The 20,296-nt window shown below is 39.4% G+C and overlaps 1 protein-coding gene across 1 annotated transcript in view; it reads left to right on the forward strand.

Moving 5' to 3' along the window:
* The first annotated feature begins 1,192 nt into the window (after positions 1-1,192).
* Positions 1,193-20,296, forward strand: part of NKAIN2 (sodium/potassium transporting ATPase interacting 2) — a 1,223,374-nt gene continuing 1,204,270 nt past the window's right edge. Inside the window, exon 1 of the mRNA XM_075597233.1 lies at positions 1,193-1,926. Within this exon, the coding sequence (XP_075453348.1) occupies positions 1,873-1,926 (54 nt within the window). The 5' untranslated portion in view covers positions 1,193-1,872. The remainder of the gene's footprint in view (positions 1,927-20,296) is intronic.

Below are 20,296 nucleotides of genomic sequence, written 5' to 3' on the forward strand. Positions count from 1 at the left end.
AGACAGAGAATGGAGGGAGGGAGAGAGACAGAGAATTGTGGAGAGAGACAGAGAATGGAGGGGAGAGAGACAGAGAATGGGGGAGAGAGACAGAGAATGGGGGGGAGGGAGAGAGACAGAGAATGGGGGAGAGAGACAGAGAATGGGGGAGGGAGAGAGACAGAAAATGGGGGAGAGGGACAGAGAATGGAGGGGAATGGCACAGAGAATGGGGGAGAGAGACACAGAGAATGGGGGGGAGACAGAGAATGAGGGAGAGAGAGAGACAGAAAATGGAGGAGAGACACAGAATGAGAGGGAGAGAGGGAGAGGAGATGGAGAATTGGGAGAGTGAGAGAGAGGGGGGAGAAAGGGGAGGAGAGAGAATGGGAGAGAATGGGGGTGGAGAGAGAGAGAATGGGGGAGAGAAAGAGAGAGAGAGAGAGAGAGAGAGAGAGAGAGAGAGAGAGAGAGAGAGAGAGAGAGAGAGAGAGAGAGAGAGAGAGAGAGAGAGAGAGAGAGAGAGAGAGAATGAGGGGAGGGAGAGAGAGAGAGAATAAGGGGAGGGAGAGAAAGAATGGGGGAGAGAGAATGGGGGGAGGGGGGAGAGAGAGAGAATGGGGGGGGATAGAGAATGGGAGAGAGAGAGAATGGGAGAGAGAGAGAGAGAGACAGGGAAGGGTGGAATGAGAATGTAGGGGTGGGGAGAACAAGAATAGAGGGATATGGGGGAAGGGAGAGAGAAAGGGGTGTGTGTGTGTGACAGAAGGGGGGACAGAGCGGGGTAGAGAGATATAAAGGAGAAGGGGCGCAGTTGGTGATATCATTTGTTTTATAAAAAAATTTTTTAATGTGTCCCGGTTTTTACTTTTGTATATCTGATCACCCTAACCATAACACTTGTGCTCTTAAATCATTCTCATTTGCCACTAGACTTCAATTACACACTTTATTCACCCCCTCGACCTCCCCAGTGTCACTGACTTTAAAATCATGTTTGCTCTTTAACATACTCAATATCTGTTGCTCTTCCATACTTAAATTGGATCAGAAATCTCAATCATACGTGAATGAGCAGGGTGAGGGTAGGGTGAGCAGGTCGAGACAGAGGCTTGAAGCAGGTACCTACAGATAATTCAAACAGGACAATGTCTGCAGTATCCTTTCCATCTGGGAAGGAAGGAGCAGAGTTTAGAATACTGCGACTGTCTCTTTAACTTCTTAATTTCCAGATAGGCGTGCAACACATCACCCTGCAATGGTTTTGCAAACCTCTCCAGCACAGTAGAGCTTAAGCCTCCATATTTTAGGCAGATCCCAGAGGGTTTCCTGTGTAGGAAGAAGTCTGAATGGAATAGGATGCGCTGTCAGTTGACTGTAGAAGCAAAGACGAGGAGGAGAAAGAGGTGGCTAAGAAACTGAGAGAGGATTCCCCTTGCTCTCCCTCCCTCTTCCCTTCTCACACCTCCTCTTCCCCCCTTGTGTGGGTGAGAGCATCCCTCCTCTGCTGTGTGTAATATATTGCTCAGGAGCCCTTTCATTGCTTGCAGCATGCAGGGACTGAGAGGAGTGCTACTGTCAGGCTGCTTGTGTGAGCTGCCTGCAGTACAAGGACTTGTGAGAAGCTGCTGAGTGTATGTTCGCCGAGGAGATCAGATCACCCCCTTGTGTCCGGCTCCAAAACCCTGACTGCTCCCCTACCTCTGAAGGTATGCTGATACTGTAAGGTGAGCCTCTTGGTCCTAATGCCGATCTCTTCCTTGCCGGGGAATAGAGGTACCCCAAGAGACCAAGGACCAGGACTTGAGCAGACCTCTACTCCAACCCGCCAGCTATCTGACTTCACTGGAAGACGGCTGACACCAAGCCTTGGAGATCAGTCTCCTGGAAATCATGGGTTATTGCAGTGGCAGGTGCACGCTGGTGTTTATCTGTGGGATGCAACTGGTAAGTGACACATGGGTCTTCTCTGCTACTGTCTTTCAGGGGTGTGTATGTTTAGAGGTGGGCAGAGTAGAATAGTATTGTATACAATGGTTAGCCCTAGGCAGGGAAGATTTCCAATAGCATTTAAAAAAAGGCAAACAAATAACCCATCCTCCACGCAGACAGGAAGCAGTTAATCCGCCAGCCAGGGTAAGCATTCACTCCTAATTGCCAGGGAAATGCCATTGGGATGGGAGATATTAAAGCAGGACTAGATGAGCATGTCCCTGGCAATTCAGGATGTCACAACACCTTGAGTTCTGGAAGCGCCTGTAGCACATTCTATAGCTATGTAGTGCACGCTCCTTCAATACTGAAGGGTTAAAGTAGTGGTCAATTTAATACAATTGTGTAAATGACATTGTTTACTGTACTTGGTGAAAAGGAACAGCCACAGTACACAAAGGTTATATTAATGAGGGTTGTTAATGGATGATGCAGAATATGTGCTTTCTGATTAAAAGTTTATTTTCCTGAAGAAGAAAAAAGAAACATCATATTTATATACTGTACGTTGATACATATATTGGTCAATTATTTCATAAAGATGTGCAGCCACTGTAAAGTGATACATATATTGGTCAATTATTTCATAGAGATCTGCAGCCACTGTAAAGTATAGTGGAACAGTGTTATGAAAATGGTGTATATACTGAAAGCTGATCGCTGTCAATGTTGAGATATATCGTTTTTATTACCCAATAAAAAGATAAGCAAGCTTGTCAAAATACTTTTAATTTCCAATCACAACAATATGTGGAAACAATGTATTGTTTAAAAGTGCAGCATGCCTTGGATGCATTTGCGAAAACATATTACATGGTGTATATGGAAGCACTTAACCTTGAGTGGAAATTGGAATTTGCCCTGATTGTGTGAATGAATATATATATAATATATATATATATTTATATATCATACCAGATTGCGGATGTGCAAAGAGTTATATGTTCGTGTTAATGCCCATTGCTTCAAGTCTTTGGGGTATATGTATAAAGGTATAACATTGTGCAATTCTGGTGTAAAATAAACTGCACCAGATGTTTCAGAGAATTTTTTTTATTAATTACAATCGGAAGGTTTTCTTTGATAAATAAGATGCAGATTATTTTTTTTTCTTTCAAGATTTGCATAATTTGTGCATTGGTACATACAGTATGCCCCATTGTGTATTTGCTGTCCAATAATAATACATTGTTTTCATCTCAGGTTACAGAGTTACAAGATAAATGATAAATAGTAAGTAAAATTAGAAAAAGACTAAAGAGACCGTAGTGTGTGTGTGTGTGTGTGTGTGTGTGTGTGTGTGTGTGTGTGTGTGTGTGTGTGTGTGTGTGTGTGTGTGTGTGTGTGTGTGTGTGTATGTGTATATATATATATATATATATATATATATATATACATACATACATACATACATACATACATACATACATACATATATAGAAACTTTATATAGAACCTTGGAACCTGCTCAACATTTTTAAACTGTTCATGCTTATCACACTGCACAAGTCGGTGTTTTATTGGCATAGTTAGTTCTATAAAAGAAGCAGAGTTGCATTGTATACCAATAAACTGGGACTCAAGCCAATTTCCTATTGTTTGCAGTTCAAAATATACACTGCCTTAAACTTCCAGAACTTGGACAAAGTTTATTTTCATTGGGCAGAAGTAGTCAAGAGTTTTTTATGTAAAAAATATATTGAAGTCTTGGGATTCTTTCAAACGTAATTGTTTCCATACTGTTACATCTGACAGCAAGGAAAACAATGTATTTTATGTGTAATAGTGTTGTGCCTTGAAAGGTATGACGTAAGTTTAATTATGGTTGATTTTTGTTGTTGTATGGTACTGCAGCTTTGTTCTAAGTGGATTGCTGAAAAGTAGGTCTTGATTTAGGTATTTTTTTTATTACACACAACTACCTTTTTAGAAATAACATAAGAATTGAAGAATACATTAGAAACTACTTATGAATTATTCATTATAAATTGTAAACATTTTAGAATAAAATAGAGTTTTCACAAAGAACAATGGATATTCCTTGATTGAAGTGTACAGCCAAATATGTAAGTTCAGACTATGAAGTGTGTTTGTACTTCCACACGAGGACACTAGTTGGCACCAGATGTACAATTTACATCCACATATTGACTAATGTGATTTCTTTCATTGAAGATGAAAAGAACGATGACAGGGGAAGAAGCTAATACAACTGGGGATGTCAAAATTGTCAAAAAAAAGTGTACATATTCTTGTTATAAGCTGCAATTGTTATGGAACGAACTCTCAGAAATTCTCTAAAATAATTAAATATTAATACATAATTTCATTTATTTCATGGTATAACTAGAAGTTGTATTGGAGTCAGAACTTATGTTTAGTAAGCTGCTAAATCTTTGATGCATTTTTTAAAGATTTGTGGTTATGGTTACTATTCCTATTGACTAGAATGAGAGTTGTGTTAACACTGGTTTACTGAATAGGCCCCATAGTTATAAAAGTGGACTGTTGACCAAATAATGGTGTTCGTTAACTTTAATACTGTACATCATCTTCAAGACTTAACATTTTTTTTCATTGTTGAAATGAGATAACCATTACCTGTCATACAGATTTTTTTTCTTCTTTTTCCTTTCAATACTGTGATAAAAGTAAGCAGATAGTTCAAACATTTCAAATTGACGGTTTTCTACTTCATTGAAAGGCCTTGCAGTTTGACTTATTCTACTAATTATTGTGTGAAATAGCATTACTTCTCCTGGACATGGGTAAAGACAAACACATTTACAGTGTGGGTTGTGGTGGCTTCTACTCCTGGTAGATGTTGAGATGTGGGACTGAGATCTGCTTCAAGATGGGTCCCTACGGTATATCAGCATGAAATATCTGGTATACATACTGTACTTACAAGGATTATAAATAAATCTTGATGTTCTGCACAACGTGAATGTTAGTTACAAAGTAGAGGATTATTGTTCCAGCAAAGAATAATGCCAACCTTGTTCAATGTTTTGTAAATAGCATACTACTGCATACTGTATTTTTGTGCTTCATTGGTGTCTAAGATCTACAGTGCAATAATACTTGTGCAGTGCACTATTTCACAAAGTAACGTTTATGATCATTCCAGACATTCTAAATAAGACCTTGTAATATTGGCCTTGCTTACCCAAATGCCAATATACAGTACCATGATTGTACAGAATTATCTTTTTCATACTTTAAAAAATAAATACATTCTATTTTAAACTACATTAAATAATGAGCATATACGTGCACTCAGGAACAATGAAAATACTTGCAGGTGCTTGAAACTCAACGGTGAAATCACATGTGTAATGAAAAAAAAGTAGCACTCCAAAGAAGTAGTGAAGTGATTAGCATTTATTTGGCCGGCATTTCAGTCCAACACAGCAGACCTTTCTTAAGGTTGAGATATGTCTGCTGTGTTGGACCCAAACGACGGACGAATAGATGCTAACCACTTCACTACCTCTTTGGCATGCTACTCTTTTGGCTTAAACTACATTAAATACAATAAAAAAATATTTATTTCCTAGGAAATATAGAAAGTTATTTCTTTGTGTCCTTTCACTAGCGTAATTGGGGATTTATCATTACAGACTGTACAAGCTACTTATGATTAATAATACATATAATTAAGTAGATACTTGAATATTAAACTTTAGTTTCTGGAATGTTGTCGTAATAAATAGAGTTAAAAAAAATAGCATAAACCTTCCTGGGTAAAAACCTGCATCAACTGTAAGAAACCTAAGTACCAACTTCATACATTTGACAGAGATGCAAGCAGGAAATGGTGTAGTGTGTTAAACCAACATTTTCTTTGCATTGATGCATCACTTCCTTGTATGACTCGTATTGAAATAGGAAGTCTGCCGTAAATGGCATATTCAATCCTGAAATTAGCACGGTACGCAGAAGTGAACATTGAGCAGCAATATACTTTACATGATGTGATTTATATATACTTTTCTGCTTCATTATCATTGCTGATAGAGAAAAGCATGACGAATGATCTTCTTTCTCAAGAGACTTTGCGGTAGTTTACAGTGGCATGAGAAACGGCCCTGTCTGTGGCTTTTCTTTTTCTGCTAACAATCATCTCAAGCCTCACATGCTATAGTAACATTAGGGCTTTTGACAAAATTGCAAGAGTGCTGTAGACCAAAAAGGAAAAATGCTCCATATTATAATTTGTCATAAGCCGTTCTCACTCACCCTGCTTTATAAATCTAAAAGGAGATAGACACCCGATTCATAATTCAGGGCAGCATTTCACAGAACCAGACCTTATGACAATGATAGAATTTTCTCCTTAGCTAGTAAGCTTCTCAAAACACAGATCTTTTCACCTTTTATAAATACAGGGTATATATTTTTTTTATTATATAATGTTTGTCCCTGCCTTTAATCTCCTATCGCATGACCCTACAGAATGTGATGTCACCTCATAAATACATGATGGCAATAAAAAGTAATACAGTAGGTGCTTAACCTGTACATCATGATTGCCCTGCTATAGGTTTCCCTGCTGAGCCAAATGAGTAGGTCAAAAGCAAGAGTGTGGCACATAGATTGTTTCAACACTTTAACAAGTGTAGTTCAAGACCTACTCATACTCTGGCTCTTCCGTCTTGGAAAACACAAATAAAATAAAACAGGCCTAGCTCCCACAGGAGTGTAAGTAAACTTGCAGCACAGTTTTCAGTGTTTACTGACAAACAAAAATGATAAAAGAGAAAACACTCCTTGTGCATTGCCTGGAAGAGAAACCTGCTTGCAGTCTGTTTGCTGTATTATTCTATGAACTGTCTGGCCCCACACGGCTCTAATCAGCTCTCAGTGTTATGTCTTTGTCTTCCAAGAAAGCAAAGCCAAGTTTAGCCTGGAAAGAAGACATATATCCTAAGTAACACTCTTCCCGTGGGAGTAGATACTCTATTTCACAGAGGTATAGAGAAAGTGTCATGACAGAAAAAGCTAGCAGAGCTACAGTACTGTAGGTTTCTATTTCCTGAGTATGTGGTCCACGCTACTCAGAGCCTTCCCTGTTTCATAACAGTGAAATGACGCACGCCAGGATATTGAGTATATAAAAGAAAGGTTTTAATTTCCTTCTTATGAATTATTTATATTGCTTTGTTTATTTGTATCTGGTGTAATAAACATTAATTATGCAAAGTATTCAAATTAAATCATGCCCATATCTCCTATTTTAGCTACAAATGTTTTTCGACAGTCATTCTCTCAACAGACCCAAATTAATTGGATATTGTTTCAGACTTATCTTAACACAGTGGTCATTACCTCCTCCATGCCATTCTATAGTTAACCTCTCTGAAGTACATTTAATTAAACATAAAGGAGGTGTTGGCAGGTAGGTGAAGGTTGGATCATGGAAACTAAAAACAGGTTGTCATGCAAAAAATAGTTACGTGAACAGGATATTGAGGACCATATTTACTAAGCGGTGCTATTGCAAAGCTGGAAACCCTCCTCCAACCCCTTCACTTGAATGGGCCAGAATGTAGAATACGATTTGTTAATTAGATCAGCAAATTTTGCACGATTCACAAACTTGGGTGAAAAATGTGTACGTACCTACCTCACACTGTCAGTTCCTTATAATATGACAGTCCAAGGACAAAAATGCACAGCATTACTTAATAACAATGCTATATTAATGAAAGAATTGATGCTTCAATACCTTACTTAAGGATCATACAAAGGCCAATTTGCATACTGTATGACTAGTGCAACCATTAAAGCTGCAGTTCAAGCTGTCATTTTTAACGTTGTCGTTTTTTTCACTCAATATGTGCATCAATACAATCTATATACTGACAAGTGATTAGCTATGTTGCTGAAGATTCAGCTTGGGGGTTCACTAAATGCATCTTGGATCCTATTCTGCTGCACTGAAAGCCAAAGTTCTTTGAGGAAGATCACTGCTAGAGAGGGCAGGGCTCAAAAAGGTGATGCTGTTTCAGAAGGGAATGTGAGTTTGTATATGGTTGCTATAGGAACAAAAATGCTTGTTACATTAGAATACCTACAAAATGTGTTTAATTTTTTTTTAATGCTACATGTATTTTCTATAGTACACAACTGATTTATTAAAAAAAAAAAAAACATATACGATATTACTTGAACTGCAGCTTTAAAGGGGCTCTTTTTGGAAGCAGAGGTGGATAAAAACTTTTGTGAAAGTTCTCAAATTTGTCAAATTCAGGATATTCCCAGCAAGCAAATTTGGACATATGAACCTAGGACAAAAATTGTCAACAGTTAGAATCTTACCTGTACAGGACATGTGTACATTCACAAAAATGTAGGTGTTTTATTTTGCAATTGTTAGTAAACATTTGTCAGTTAAACTAAGATTTGTAGGGGGGGGGGGGGTAATAAAGGTACAAAGGGGTCTCAAAGAAATCCAGTAAAAAAATAGCTAATAATTACCAAAATATCACATTTTGACTGACAATATCTCACCACAATCAAATGCTGTAGTAAAGGGGTATTTTTTCCAGTCTTGTGCATACAGTACAGTTACTACATATACTTTCAGTGACATCACCTTATAAGGTTGCAAACATAAAAACGATACCCTCCCCCCCCCACCCCTTTGAGAAAATACCATAAAGACATGTAAAGTATATAATTAATTCTATACAGTATACAAAAAAAATGAAGATCAAAAGTTCATGAATACTAATCCTCCACACTGAATCCAGTGAGATTTGCAAAGAACATTCCCAAATTAGGCTTGTGTTACTTATTTTGCACTCACATATTAAAGCAATAGCTTATTCTTCAGGCCTTTATATGCGCTAATAACCTTTTTTATAGTCATTTCAGTACTCATGGGCATGAGTCTGCCTTGATGACCAGCAGTTTTGAGGGGAAAATGAAATAAAAGTCCAATACGAAACATGCATAGCGTTCATGAAAAGAGTGAGACTGCGTTAGTCTTGTGATGTAGGAGAATTAACTACAGATGTCATGATATAATTTATCGGAGATGCCAATAGATACGAGTATTGAACTCATGAGTATTGAAATGACTATAAATAAACCTGAACCAAACCAAAATCAATTGAGGATCAGCAAAACCAAAACACCATTTATTTATTTATTTTTAGAACCGAAACACTAGTGAAACTATGGTACCCTCCCTTACTTTTTAAGTCGGTAAAACTGATGTCAACGGGTAGAAATCTAGACTCTTCTAGATTTATTGTCAAGTTATTTTATAGTATTTATTACTCCACAAACATTGCTCACAATGGACAAAATACTGTAAGCCACATGCCCTTGTATTTTGTGATGTGTAGTGAGATGAGTTAATTTGCTAAGAACTGTCCTATTTCATAGACATTAATAAGTCATTCAGAAGATTTGGTTATCACATGGATGCTAATTAAATGAGACAAATGTCTATTCTTGGTCTGCATGCTCTGACTGAGAAATATGTGAAAGTCGGTCGTTTCTGCCGCTTTGCTGTGATTATAATTATACTACCAAATAGCTCCAGGTAATATGGATTGGTTAAGCAAGTCCTGTTTTTTTCTTTATCCTCTTTATTAGCAGCAGAAAACGAGGAGTTTTGTATCTCATAATACCCTGAGAGCAGTAAAATAAACAGAACTTGTTTTGTCCTTTTCAGTGGCCTGAAGCCTCTTGCTTGGTAGCTTTAGACCTAAAAAAATAAAGCAAATATCATAAGGACAAGTCTTCCAAAAGAAAAAGATACGAGGACACAGGAAAATATGTGATTTAAAGAGACCTATATTTTATACATTTTGCAAAAAAAAGAGTTTCCTAAAAAATGTATGATTCAATCAGAGTAAAAAAGGGGCGGTTCATTAATTCATCAGTCAGTAAAATGATTGATCTTAAAAATGCTGCTTATTGTACAACTGCCCTTTGCTAAGAGAAGTGCAAGATTTGTGAGTTTGTATAGCTGTCCTTTTGTCATAACATAACACAAAGCTTTCTGAGATTGGAAGCTCTGTTTATTCTATTGAGAAAAAAAACAGACTTGCTTATTATAACTCTAATAAACTGGACCCATTTGGTTTAAAGAAACAGAATGGGATTATCACATTGGTAAATTGTTTACTAAAGGTTTTAATCAACTACTGGTTGGGTGACTGTACATTTCAGCTGATCTATAGACATGCCACACCACCACTTTCATTCAATGAAATACATAAGTATACTTAAACTAACTAAAATAGAGATTAATATTCCTATAACATGCATGTACATACTGTAAGCAGCCTTTCACTCTCAACTCACCTTAATGCAGAGGATGGCATCATCTTCTGATCACACTAACCTTACATTTGCCCAATAGATTCAATATGATCACATTACAAATGGTTTGGAGGGGAAAGTATGTCATTTTGCAGATTACACAAAGATCTGGAACATGGTTTACATTCTGGGGGTGGGGGGGTGTAGGGTAACTAAAATGACTAATGATTTAGGCATGACTAGAGGAATGGTTAATAGTGTATGGCAACTGCAATTTAATGGCAAAAAATACAAAATAATGCACTTGGGTCACAGAAATCCAAAGGCAGGATACAGGATTAGTGGCACTATAATGTCAACTTCTATAGAGGAGAGGAACCTGGAAGTCATTTGGAAAGCCAGCGAGATGTTCGGTTGTATAGGGAGAGACATTAGCAGGACATGAGACGGGTGGTGTTGCCACTTTGTAGATCATTGGTGAGACCTCACCTAGAGTACTATGTTCAATTGTAGAGACCATATCTCAGGCATGACTGTCGCCGGTACCAGAAAATAGCAGGTCACCAGTACACTGAATCTATACAGACTCCACCCGCTGTGAAAGCGCCTCAGCCGTACTGACCACGAGGGATTCCCACTAGGGCTAAGGCAAAAAGGTGGCCAAAAAAATGCACTGACTAATCCTAGTCTACTCTGTTAGAATGGTAGCATCACCAACCAGGACCAATAGGGGGAACCCACAAAAGAGCCACACTCATACCTGGGGTACCTTCTACCCAATCCCGGTGAGCACAGGCGCTTGCTCGTTATCCCCAGCTAGGGATTTACTGGGGATAATGGGCCCAAGCCAAACCCCCAGGGTCACATAATACCCAGTAAGTCCCCTAACCAAATAGCACAACATACAGTATATACGAAGCTACTAAAACCCACGTGAGCCAACACCCAGTCACGATAATAGAGTTGCTAAACAAGGGATTTAATATTAAAGGGTGCAGGACACAAAAGGTTATTTCATACAAATTAGCATCAGCAAATAAAAGGGGAGGGTAGTGGAAAGGGTCTTATAGAAATTACAAGAAGTTCAGTTACAGTCCGTGGGTGCGGATTGGTTCCTTAGGCTGGCGCAGAGACAGGGGGAATTGCTGCATCATCTTCCAAGAGTGATCACAGCAAGATGAATTGTTTCCCCAAGTGACTCTAAAGTCAAAATTGCCATGCAGGGCTTTTTAAAGATTTTCTCCCCCAATATTTCTTATGGGGTCTTTCGGGCCAATCATGGACATTTGGGAGGTGTTTAACCTTCAGCGAATCACAGGGAAGGCTTGCATCCAATAAATATTTGGCAATAGGAGGGAATCCAGACTAAATGGGTTAATGGTTCCCCCAGCTAAGGGTGCCAATTTTCCTGGAATTTCAGAATCCTTAAAAGCCTCATCTCACCAGGAGGTAGGGAATGGCAGAAACTACATGGGACGCAGCTCATGCAAACCTACAAAATACACCTGGGATAATTTACACCACAGCCAGGCACAGGACAGATAGATGTGATAGGGTGGAGGGTACACAGTATATCAAAAAGCTGTACACTATTGTAAATACATTTTCCTTATATTTTGCTCTAAAATGAAGGTACCTGACATGGCAAAGAGGCGGCAGGCTAGTCTTACCCTGTATTGTTAAGGGAGTCCTGCTTCCTATTCCATCACAAGGAGGAAAATAAATGGAATATTGTGCAAAATAGGGCAGCTAAGATGGTGCATGACCTACAGCCGGGGTGCTCAGCAGTCCCCAAACCCCCTTCTCCCCCAACGAATCAGGTTTTTAGGATATCCCAGCTTCAGCACAGGTGGCTCAATCAGTCCCAGCTTAGCACAGAGCCTACTGTGCTGAAGCTGGGGTATCCTGAAAACCTGACCTGTTGGGAGGACTGGAGTTGAGCGCCCCGGATGTACAGTATAAATCTCACCAGTAAAGTCGTAATATATGCGGCTTAGTACATTGATTTTCAACCGGGCTTCCTCAGGCACCCTTCAGAGGTTCCGTGGCCACCAGGAGAGAGAGCTGGGACAACTCTCTCAGCTTTCCCTGGCCCGTCAGAGCGGTGGCACCCCACGCAGCAGTCACCCGGCGGCTATCCAGCTCAGCAGTAGCCTCCCATTCCCTGCGATCCTTCCTCTCCCTGCTCTTGTCGGCGCCAGAAGTCACATTCAACCTCCGGCCCCAAGTTGTGTGTGTGGTGTAATGGGGCAAGAGAGAGGGAGGAGCAATCTGATTCGATCGCTATTTTTTTTTCTACTTTAAGAGATCTCTTCCTTTTTCCGATTTTCCATTTAGGAGATTTACACATTTAAAAATAACTCAAGGTTAAAATCGAGCTTTCCCTAGAGCCCAGTGCAGTCTAAAGGTTACAAAGGTAGCCTCCTGAATAAAAAGTTTTAATAAATCATTAATTTTAACATTAAAATACATGTTAAAAAAGAGCAAGACATGATCAAAGGACAAGATACTAATATTCCACGAGTTTAACTCATGTCGATTTCTGAGTGAAGGATTGCAGCTTTAAATGCATTTGTATACACTACAGGCCTTGGTATGACTTGTGAGAATCAGAATAATCCTTATATGCGTGACTTTATTAGCTCTATGCTATTTAGAATTAGATATCAAAAGATACATGTAAGTATCTCCGGAAGAAGGGGGTCCCCGGAGCTGAAATGAACAGGTTTTAGCTCCAGAGACTCCCTGCTTCACTCCTGAAGGGGAAAAAAAAACAATTATAATAATAATTAAAAAAAAATAGGTGCTTAGATTGCTCTTTTAAGGTCTGACGGCAACATAAAAAAAGGGGGAGTGAAAATGATTAAAGCTTACGTTCAGATGTTGCCATTTTTATTGAATGGAAGCATCTTGTTTAAAATGTTATTTGTTACCCAATTACTAGAGTTTTGCCATTATCTTCAAATGACGACATGGTCTTTCTAGATCTAGACACTGCATTGAGAAAAACAAACTTAGAAGTGTCCAAGTATGAATACAGTTATTAGTTCAAAGTGTTTGGACTGTTTCAGAATTTGCTTCCTCCCATTTAACGAGCAACTGTTGGAAAGCAAGGCTGTAAGACTCATTATTGGTAATTATATGAATTATGTAAAACTTGTAATAATGGCATACTTTCTAATGAGTCTCTATCATTTGGAAGATTTACGGTATATAAATGAAAGCTCAGAAACAAGGCATTAAAGATACAAGACTATAATTCACCTTTTAAAGCTTGGAGTCTTGCAAGTACAAAAAAAGTACAATAAAAATAGATTAAAGGATCACATCCAATAGAAGAAACGCTGCTTAGGAAAATTAGCCAGCTGTTCAATGAGACATCTAAATGTAGGGAAAACTCACTTAATCAGAAAATCCAGTTAACTTCTGGTCATAATAAAGATGTTAACTAATGAACTAAAACAATGATGCCAAGAATCTTGATTGTAATACATTTTCATAGCAATATGCTGTTACCTATCACAGTTCACATAGAATGAAGGGAAAACTGGAAAGATAGGTATATCTAAATACTGTATACAGAGAAGCTCATATTTCCTCTTGCACTTATATCTACATCTGATCCACAAGATTTGTAGAGGGGAGGAGATGTGAGCGTTCTGCTTCAGGACCGAAAAGGTACAGTAGAGCAATATTAGAGTGTGGCTCTCATCCCTCATAATTAATGTCTTTGTTTCAAAACAATAGTCATAGGCTAAACCAGGGGTGCGCAAACTGGGGGGCGGGAGATTTTGCTGCGGGGGTGCGGGCGGTTGTAGAGCCCCCGTGCTCTTCCCCACGGCATTTAAATTAAATGTCGGGGGATCGCGTGAGGCCCCTGCAACACTTCACTTACCGGGATTTAGTCGGCTGTGACGCGCCGCCATGGCAACACGCCGTCAAATGACACCGTGTGGCCATTGGACGTGACGTCACATGTATCAAATGATGCCACAGGTCACATGACATGACTTGACATGACCCCGCAGCGTCATTTGATATCAGGTAGGGGGGGGGGGCGCGAGAGCGGGACAATGAAGACAGGGGAGCGCAGCAGGAAAAGTTTGCGCTCCCCTGGGCTAAGCGATGATGTCCAACTACAGTATTTATTTTGCGTTTTTGGAACTAGGGACAGTAGCATAGAAAATGTAAGCATTTGCTTTTGTGTGTTTCTAAATGTGTCTTTTGTTATTTAGATTATTTCTTAGTCTTCAACACTCAAGTACATTTTTTGGCACTTTTGTTTGCAAAACTAATTATGGTGCCGTTGTTAGTCAAATAGGTAAACATAGCCAACAGAAATGTTTCCCAGTGTTCCTGATGAAAAATACATATTCGTGTTTCACAAGATACAGTATAAATAATGATGTTACCCCTATCTGCCCCTATAATTGTCAGCAAAATGTCTTCAGGTCTAGTGTTCGGAGAGATTGAGTCAACATTTGATGATCTGAGACTGCTTTTTCACTAGTGTTTGTGGTGACAACTGACTTAAATGTCCTCAGATGCTTGTTCACTCAACTTGGTTGGAGCAGAAAAGTTTTTCTTATAAAATGAAGTCAGAGCAAATAAAATGTACATGATTTTTTACTCTTGGAATTTGGGGAAAAATGATTTGTTTTTTTGAGACCCAATAAGAAAGCTATTGGGGTAAGTAACAGACGTTTCCATGCTGTGCTCTTGCTTGGTTCTCACCTTACGAATGGTTCACGGTTTTCTGCAGTCGTTCAGGTACTTTGTTGAAAATTGTAAAAAAAAAAAAAAAAAATGCCAGAAACAAATGTTGAGCATCACTGATGACAATCCTATATTTAATAATAATATATTCAGAGTTCCAGTGTGTTTTGAGCTGTTCATACTGTATTTTTGTATTTTCTGTTTATTTTGCATGCCCTTCTTTGAGGTGGCTGGGTCTTTGGGAAATAAAGCTATAAAAATACCACTTGTGAGCACATTCATATGTCTGAGACAAGTCTGCAACCCTGCTTTTCACCATTATCTCTTAGCATACTGTGCTTCCACTGCAGCAAGGGATTCTGGGAAATGACATGCAAATAAGCACATACTAATAAAGCTATTTTCTTGACATTGAAAAGTTATTGGTGCTGGTATTTAATCAGCGTTCTGTTAATCAAAAAATAACTTGATGTTCGGTATTTCTTCTTCATAGCGTGATTGAGGGATCAGTTAAATTATACGGCTGTGTTCTCTCAGTGGCTAGATGTAGCTAGCGCCCACCTGTATTATTCAATGAGGAAAACATATTTTATTAAGCACAATAAGCAGCCATTTCCAGTTCACATCAGTTTTGGATGCCTTTTCATCTTAGAATTAGTGATAGGCCTAGGTATAAAAGAAAATGTTAGAAATGTAAAATGTTACAGAATATCAACTAAAGGTTACTGGTGTGCCCTGTGCACTTCAGAACATCTTTTACTACAGGCGTTAACGTTTAATTCAGATGTATTATTTATATTTACAGCAGGAAAGTAATATAGGCCTGACCGTGAAACATTAACTGGTTAAGGTAGCTTTCCAGCAACTATGCTGCCACAACCAGGATTAATTTAAGGACTTAACTCTAAAGACTCCTCTGTCCCCTCGACTCCATAAAAATGCACTAATTTAACAAAATCCCAATTTAGCAACGCAATGGTAAAATGTGCGCGAGAATGAGGACAATCCCATCCAAATGTAAACGGTTTTAATGAAAGCTCAGAGATCGTACGTATGACATGTTAGATTTAGTAGAGAATAAAAATGACAGCGTTTATACAAACAAATGACAGAGTAACATACTGCACGGTAAAAATAAGACCTGCCGCTAATGAAGCGCCAGTTTCCCCTTTTGGAGCTTTGCGAATTCCCCACAATAATAAGGCTTGAGCAGCCAAAGAAGAGCTCTGGAAAACATTGGAACTGGTGACAAAGCTGAAAGTAAAAATGATTTTTTTCCTTGTCAGACAAATTCATTGGCAAGCGCTCATTTGGATTGGAAATGCATGAAAATTAGCTATTGTGACATAGAGATGTGTAAGAAGCCAGCTTGGTTCAGCCCTGTCAGACACAATTAAAGTGAAACTGCTGGTGAAGAAAAAGGAAAGGCAGCTTCCCTTTTACTTGCATTTAGCACAGTAACACTCAGCTGGTACTGTTTCTCAGTGACATCTCCAGCCTCAGGGCAAATATCCATGCATTGCTTTTGTTTGTTTAGGCTTAGTTGGGTTGTGCTTTCCCCCTTAAATTAAGCCAAATGTTAAATACTGTGTAAAATTGGGTTACATTAGGCACTGGACGTGCTTCTGGCTGTTAAAGGGAAGATTGGGAGGCATTGAGGGATATACTACAAACTCAAAAATAGCAGTTTAATGAACTTTGTGAGACTTGATTGATCCATGAATCTATTACTATCAATGTATCGTGGTAATTGTGGGAGAGTTGTTTAAAAAGTACAGTAGATCCAATGCTCACTTCTCAAATAAAGAATGGGTTATAGGAAGAAGCACTATACATTATGCCAAAGATGTTAGACAACTGTGTTACATCATTTGGCCACTGGGACAAATGTGCACTGAAGATGTTGTAGGTAGTCAGGATTTTTGGACAGGGTGGTGAGCGACGGAGGATTTAAAGGGTGCACAATACATATCTATCTATCTATCAATATGTTATTTATGCAGACAAATCGCGATAACACAGCAAACTGTAGTCTCACAGAAAACAAAAACCTCACCCAACAGGATCGTTCCCAGGCTCCTACCTGGAGAGCATATATGAGAAAAAGTGGTGCTCAGATATAAAAGTGTGCACTGCCAGTAGTAATATTTATAATGTCTTTGAAACAACGATTGTTACACTGCAACCATCCATGAATGTAAATGTCCATAAATGTATGCCGGGGGACAAAATAACCTAGTGGTGTCCCTAAGACTACCACAGCCAGTGGTCTTTGTGAATAAACCCCTCAAAAGCATAAAACATCCCCTATAACAGGACAAAGGTAAGCATATGAGGGCAACAGCCCGTTACCTGTCCCTGGGGGTATCCAGAACGTATCCAAAGGTGTAGTGTTCCGTATGCCGCGTGCAATCCTGTAGGGTAGAGGTAAGAGCAGCAATGGAGCAAAGGAGTACAGCAGCAAAAAATGGATGGCAACTCCAGAATAAAATAAAGGTATTTAATTCATCAGCTGTGACAAAGTCCCACGGGACGAACCGCGTTGATGCGTTTGTGGCTTTCTTTTTCTGTGAGCGGATGCTGATTAATTAAATACCTTTATTTTATTCTGGAGTTGCCATCCATTTTTTGCTGCTGTGCTCCTTTGCTCCATTGCTGCTGTTACTCCTACCTGGAGAGAGTACTAGCTTCCGGTGTTGGGTGGCTACCCAAAAGGAGTCTCCACCAGAGCTTGGACACCTGTAGTAGGTTGAGGTAATGGGAACCTTTCTGGTTCCTTGCTGTCCTGTCCTCTCAATGTACAGCTAGTCTTATGACTAGCTTGCCCTTGACTACCTCATGGGCTCTAGCATGCCCATGTCCCTCTTTCACCTCCCAGGATCTTAGTTACGGCCTAAACTCAACCTACCTTCCACTCTATAGGTGACTAGGCTTTTTATACAACGTGGTCTAAACCACTCAAACATTTGCTAACACTTTCTACAGGGAGAGGCAATGCCCAAACTTGATAAATTAACCCATTAGTAACCATATAGGGGGTTAGAATTAGTTAACAATAACAGTGTTACGGTATATTTCAGTCATAGCAGCTCAGTAAAGAGAATTGTAACAGAATTATGGATTGCATTGTAAGAATAGAAGACCACACTCGTTCAACAGGCTTACCAGTGATAATAGAATCCCCAAATGTGTAATACATTTTAGGTAGATTAATATCTATCATTCTATTTGATTGTAAGCGCTTTGGGGCAAGAAATCCTTTTCCTAACGTTTACTTTTATTTCTGAAGCTCTTTTTCCCAATAGGTCTCATATTATTTTGTCACTTATATTAGTGCTGTAAAATACTACTTCTAGCAGATCGATGGCGCTGTACAAATAAAGGTACAGGCGGTCCTCAGTTATCCGACACAATGCGTTATTTCAAATAGCGTTGGACAGTGAAGCGTTGGAAAGCGAAACCCATTTTCCCATAGGATCATTGTTATACATTGAAGTTCTGTTCCTGAAGGCTGTTTTAACACACAATGACCCAGAATATTATACTCAGGCAATAATATATGTAATACACACGGTAATTATGGTGTATAAAGATTATATTTATTGAATACAGTACTTTATAATAAAATGATGTACTGTACAGTACAGTGCGTGTATAAGCAATATCAATTATTGGAGGAAGGAAGAAGGTAATTGGGGGGATATTTGCGGAAATTGGGAAGGACTTCTTGGAGGGGATTGGGAAGGACTTCTTGGAGATGAAGTGGATTACTCACAATAGTCCTAGGTGGAGTGGATGATTTGGTTCTATGGAAGAAGCTCTTTAAGGAAGTCTGCACATATGCTTTCCATTTCTGCCTGTAGATCTCTCTGTAGCAGCTGAATAGGTTGGCTATCCCTCAACTAACTGAAATAATAGATCTACCAGGGGGATGAATAGGGTCTTTATGTATTTTTGGTAAATAATACAAAATTGGCAAACTTGTTTTTTTATTAAAATAAATTCAAATTCTTCTTTACATACAAAATGTTTATTTAAACTTATAGTTAGAATGTTTTCCAATTCATACAGGTAATCTTCTGTAGGATTAGTAGATAATCTAATATAAATTTCTGTATCATTCAGTGGTCTAAGGGACTCGGCGATATAGCTCTCCTTATCCAGGATCACCACGCCTCCCCCCTTATCTGCTGATTTGATAACTATAGAGCTATCATTTTTCATTTAAATGATTGTGTTATATTGTTTTTTATTCAAGTTTTGCTTAATATATTTTGTTTCGATAATTTGTCCAAGTCATCTTGTAGAAGTTTCTCAAATAAATCAACCATCTTTCAAATAACTGGGATAGAACTGTGATTTCTTTTTAAACAGAGTGTAATGGATGTCACTAGTTATAGTGGGGGGTGTAGCATTTGTGTTTTACAGTACTATGTAATTTTTGTTTTATAAAATACTAGCAGATCTACCTGGCGTTGCCCGGGATTTCATTTTCCCGCTCCCCTCCTCTCCGCACCCCATGTCTCTTTCTCGGCTCCCCCTGTCTCTTTTTCTACTCCCCCTCTCTCTCTGCTCCCCTCTCTCTCTCCACTCCCCCTTTCTCTTTCCCCGCTTCCCCTCTCTCGACTCCCCCTCTCTCCACTCCCACTGTCTCTTTCCCTGCTCCCCCCTCTCCGCTTCCCCTGTCTTTCTCCGCTCCCCTGTCTTTCTCCGCTCCCCCTGTCTCTGTCTCCACTCCCCCTATCTCTGTCTCCGCTACCCCTGTCTCTGTCTCCACTCCCCCTATCTCTGTCTCCGCTCCCCCTGTCTCTGTCTCCACTCCCCCTATCTCTGTCTCCGCTCCCCCTGTCCCTGTCTCCACTCCCCCTATCTCTGTCTCCGCTCCCCTCTCTTTTTCTCCCCCCCCCTCTCTTTCTCCGCTCCCCCCTCTCTTTCTCCGCTCCCTGTCTCTTTCTCCTCTCCGCATGTCTCTTTCTCCGCACCCCCTGTCTCTTTCTCCGCTCCCCCCTCTCTCTCTCTGTTCCACCTCTCTTTCTCCGCTCCCCCCTCTCTGTGTCTCTGTCCCCATTCCCCTCTGTTTCCTCTTCTTCCTCGTTTAGGGATGAGTTTTCTCTCTTCCTCGCTAATGACTCCTTTGTACTCTCCTTCTCTCCCAAATTTGTCTTCCCTTTGGGTATCTTTTTGGTAACCTCTAAAAAAAGGAGATGAACACTCCAAAGGTGTTAATTTATTGAGTGTATTAAATCGGGACCATTCGTGTTTTTCGGGGGATTTATCTCTCCCATTTATCTCCTCTATCTGAGGTTGATTCCTTAAATTTGTCCTT

The sequence above is a fragment of the Ascaphus truei genome, chromosome 4 (genome assembly GCF_040206685.1).
Source record: "Ascaphus truei isolate aAscTru1 chromosome 4, aAscTru1.hap1, whole genome shotgun sequence".
Lineage (NCBI taxonomy): Eukaryota > Metazoa > Chordata > Amphibia > Anura > Ascaphidae > Ascaphus > Ascaphus truei.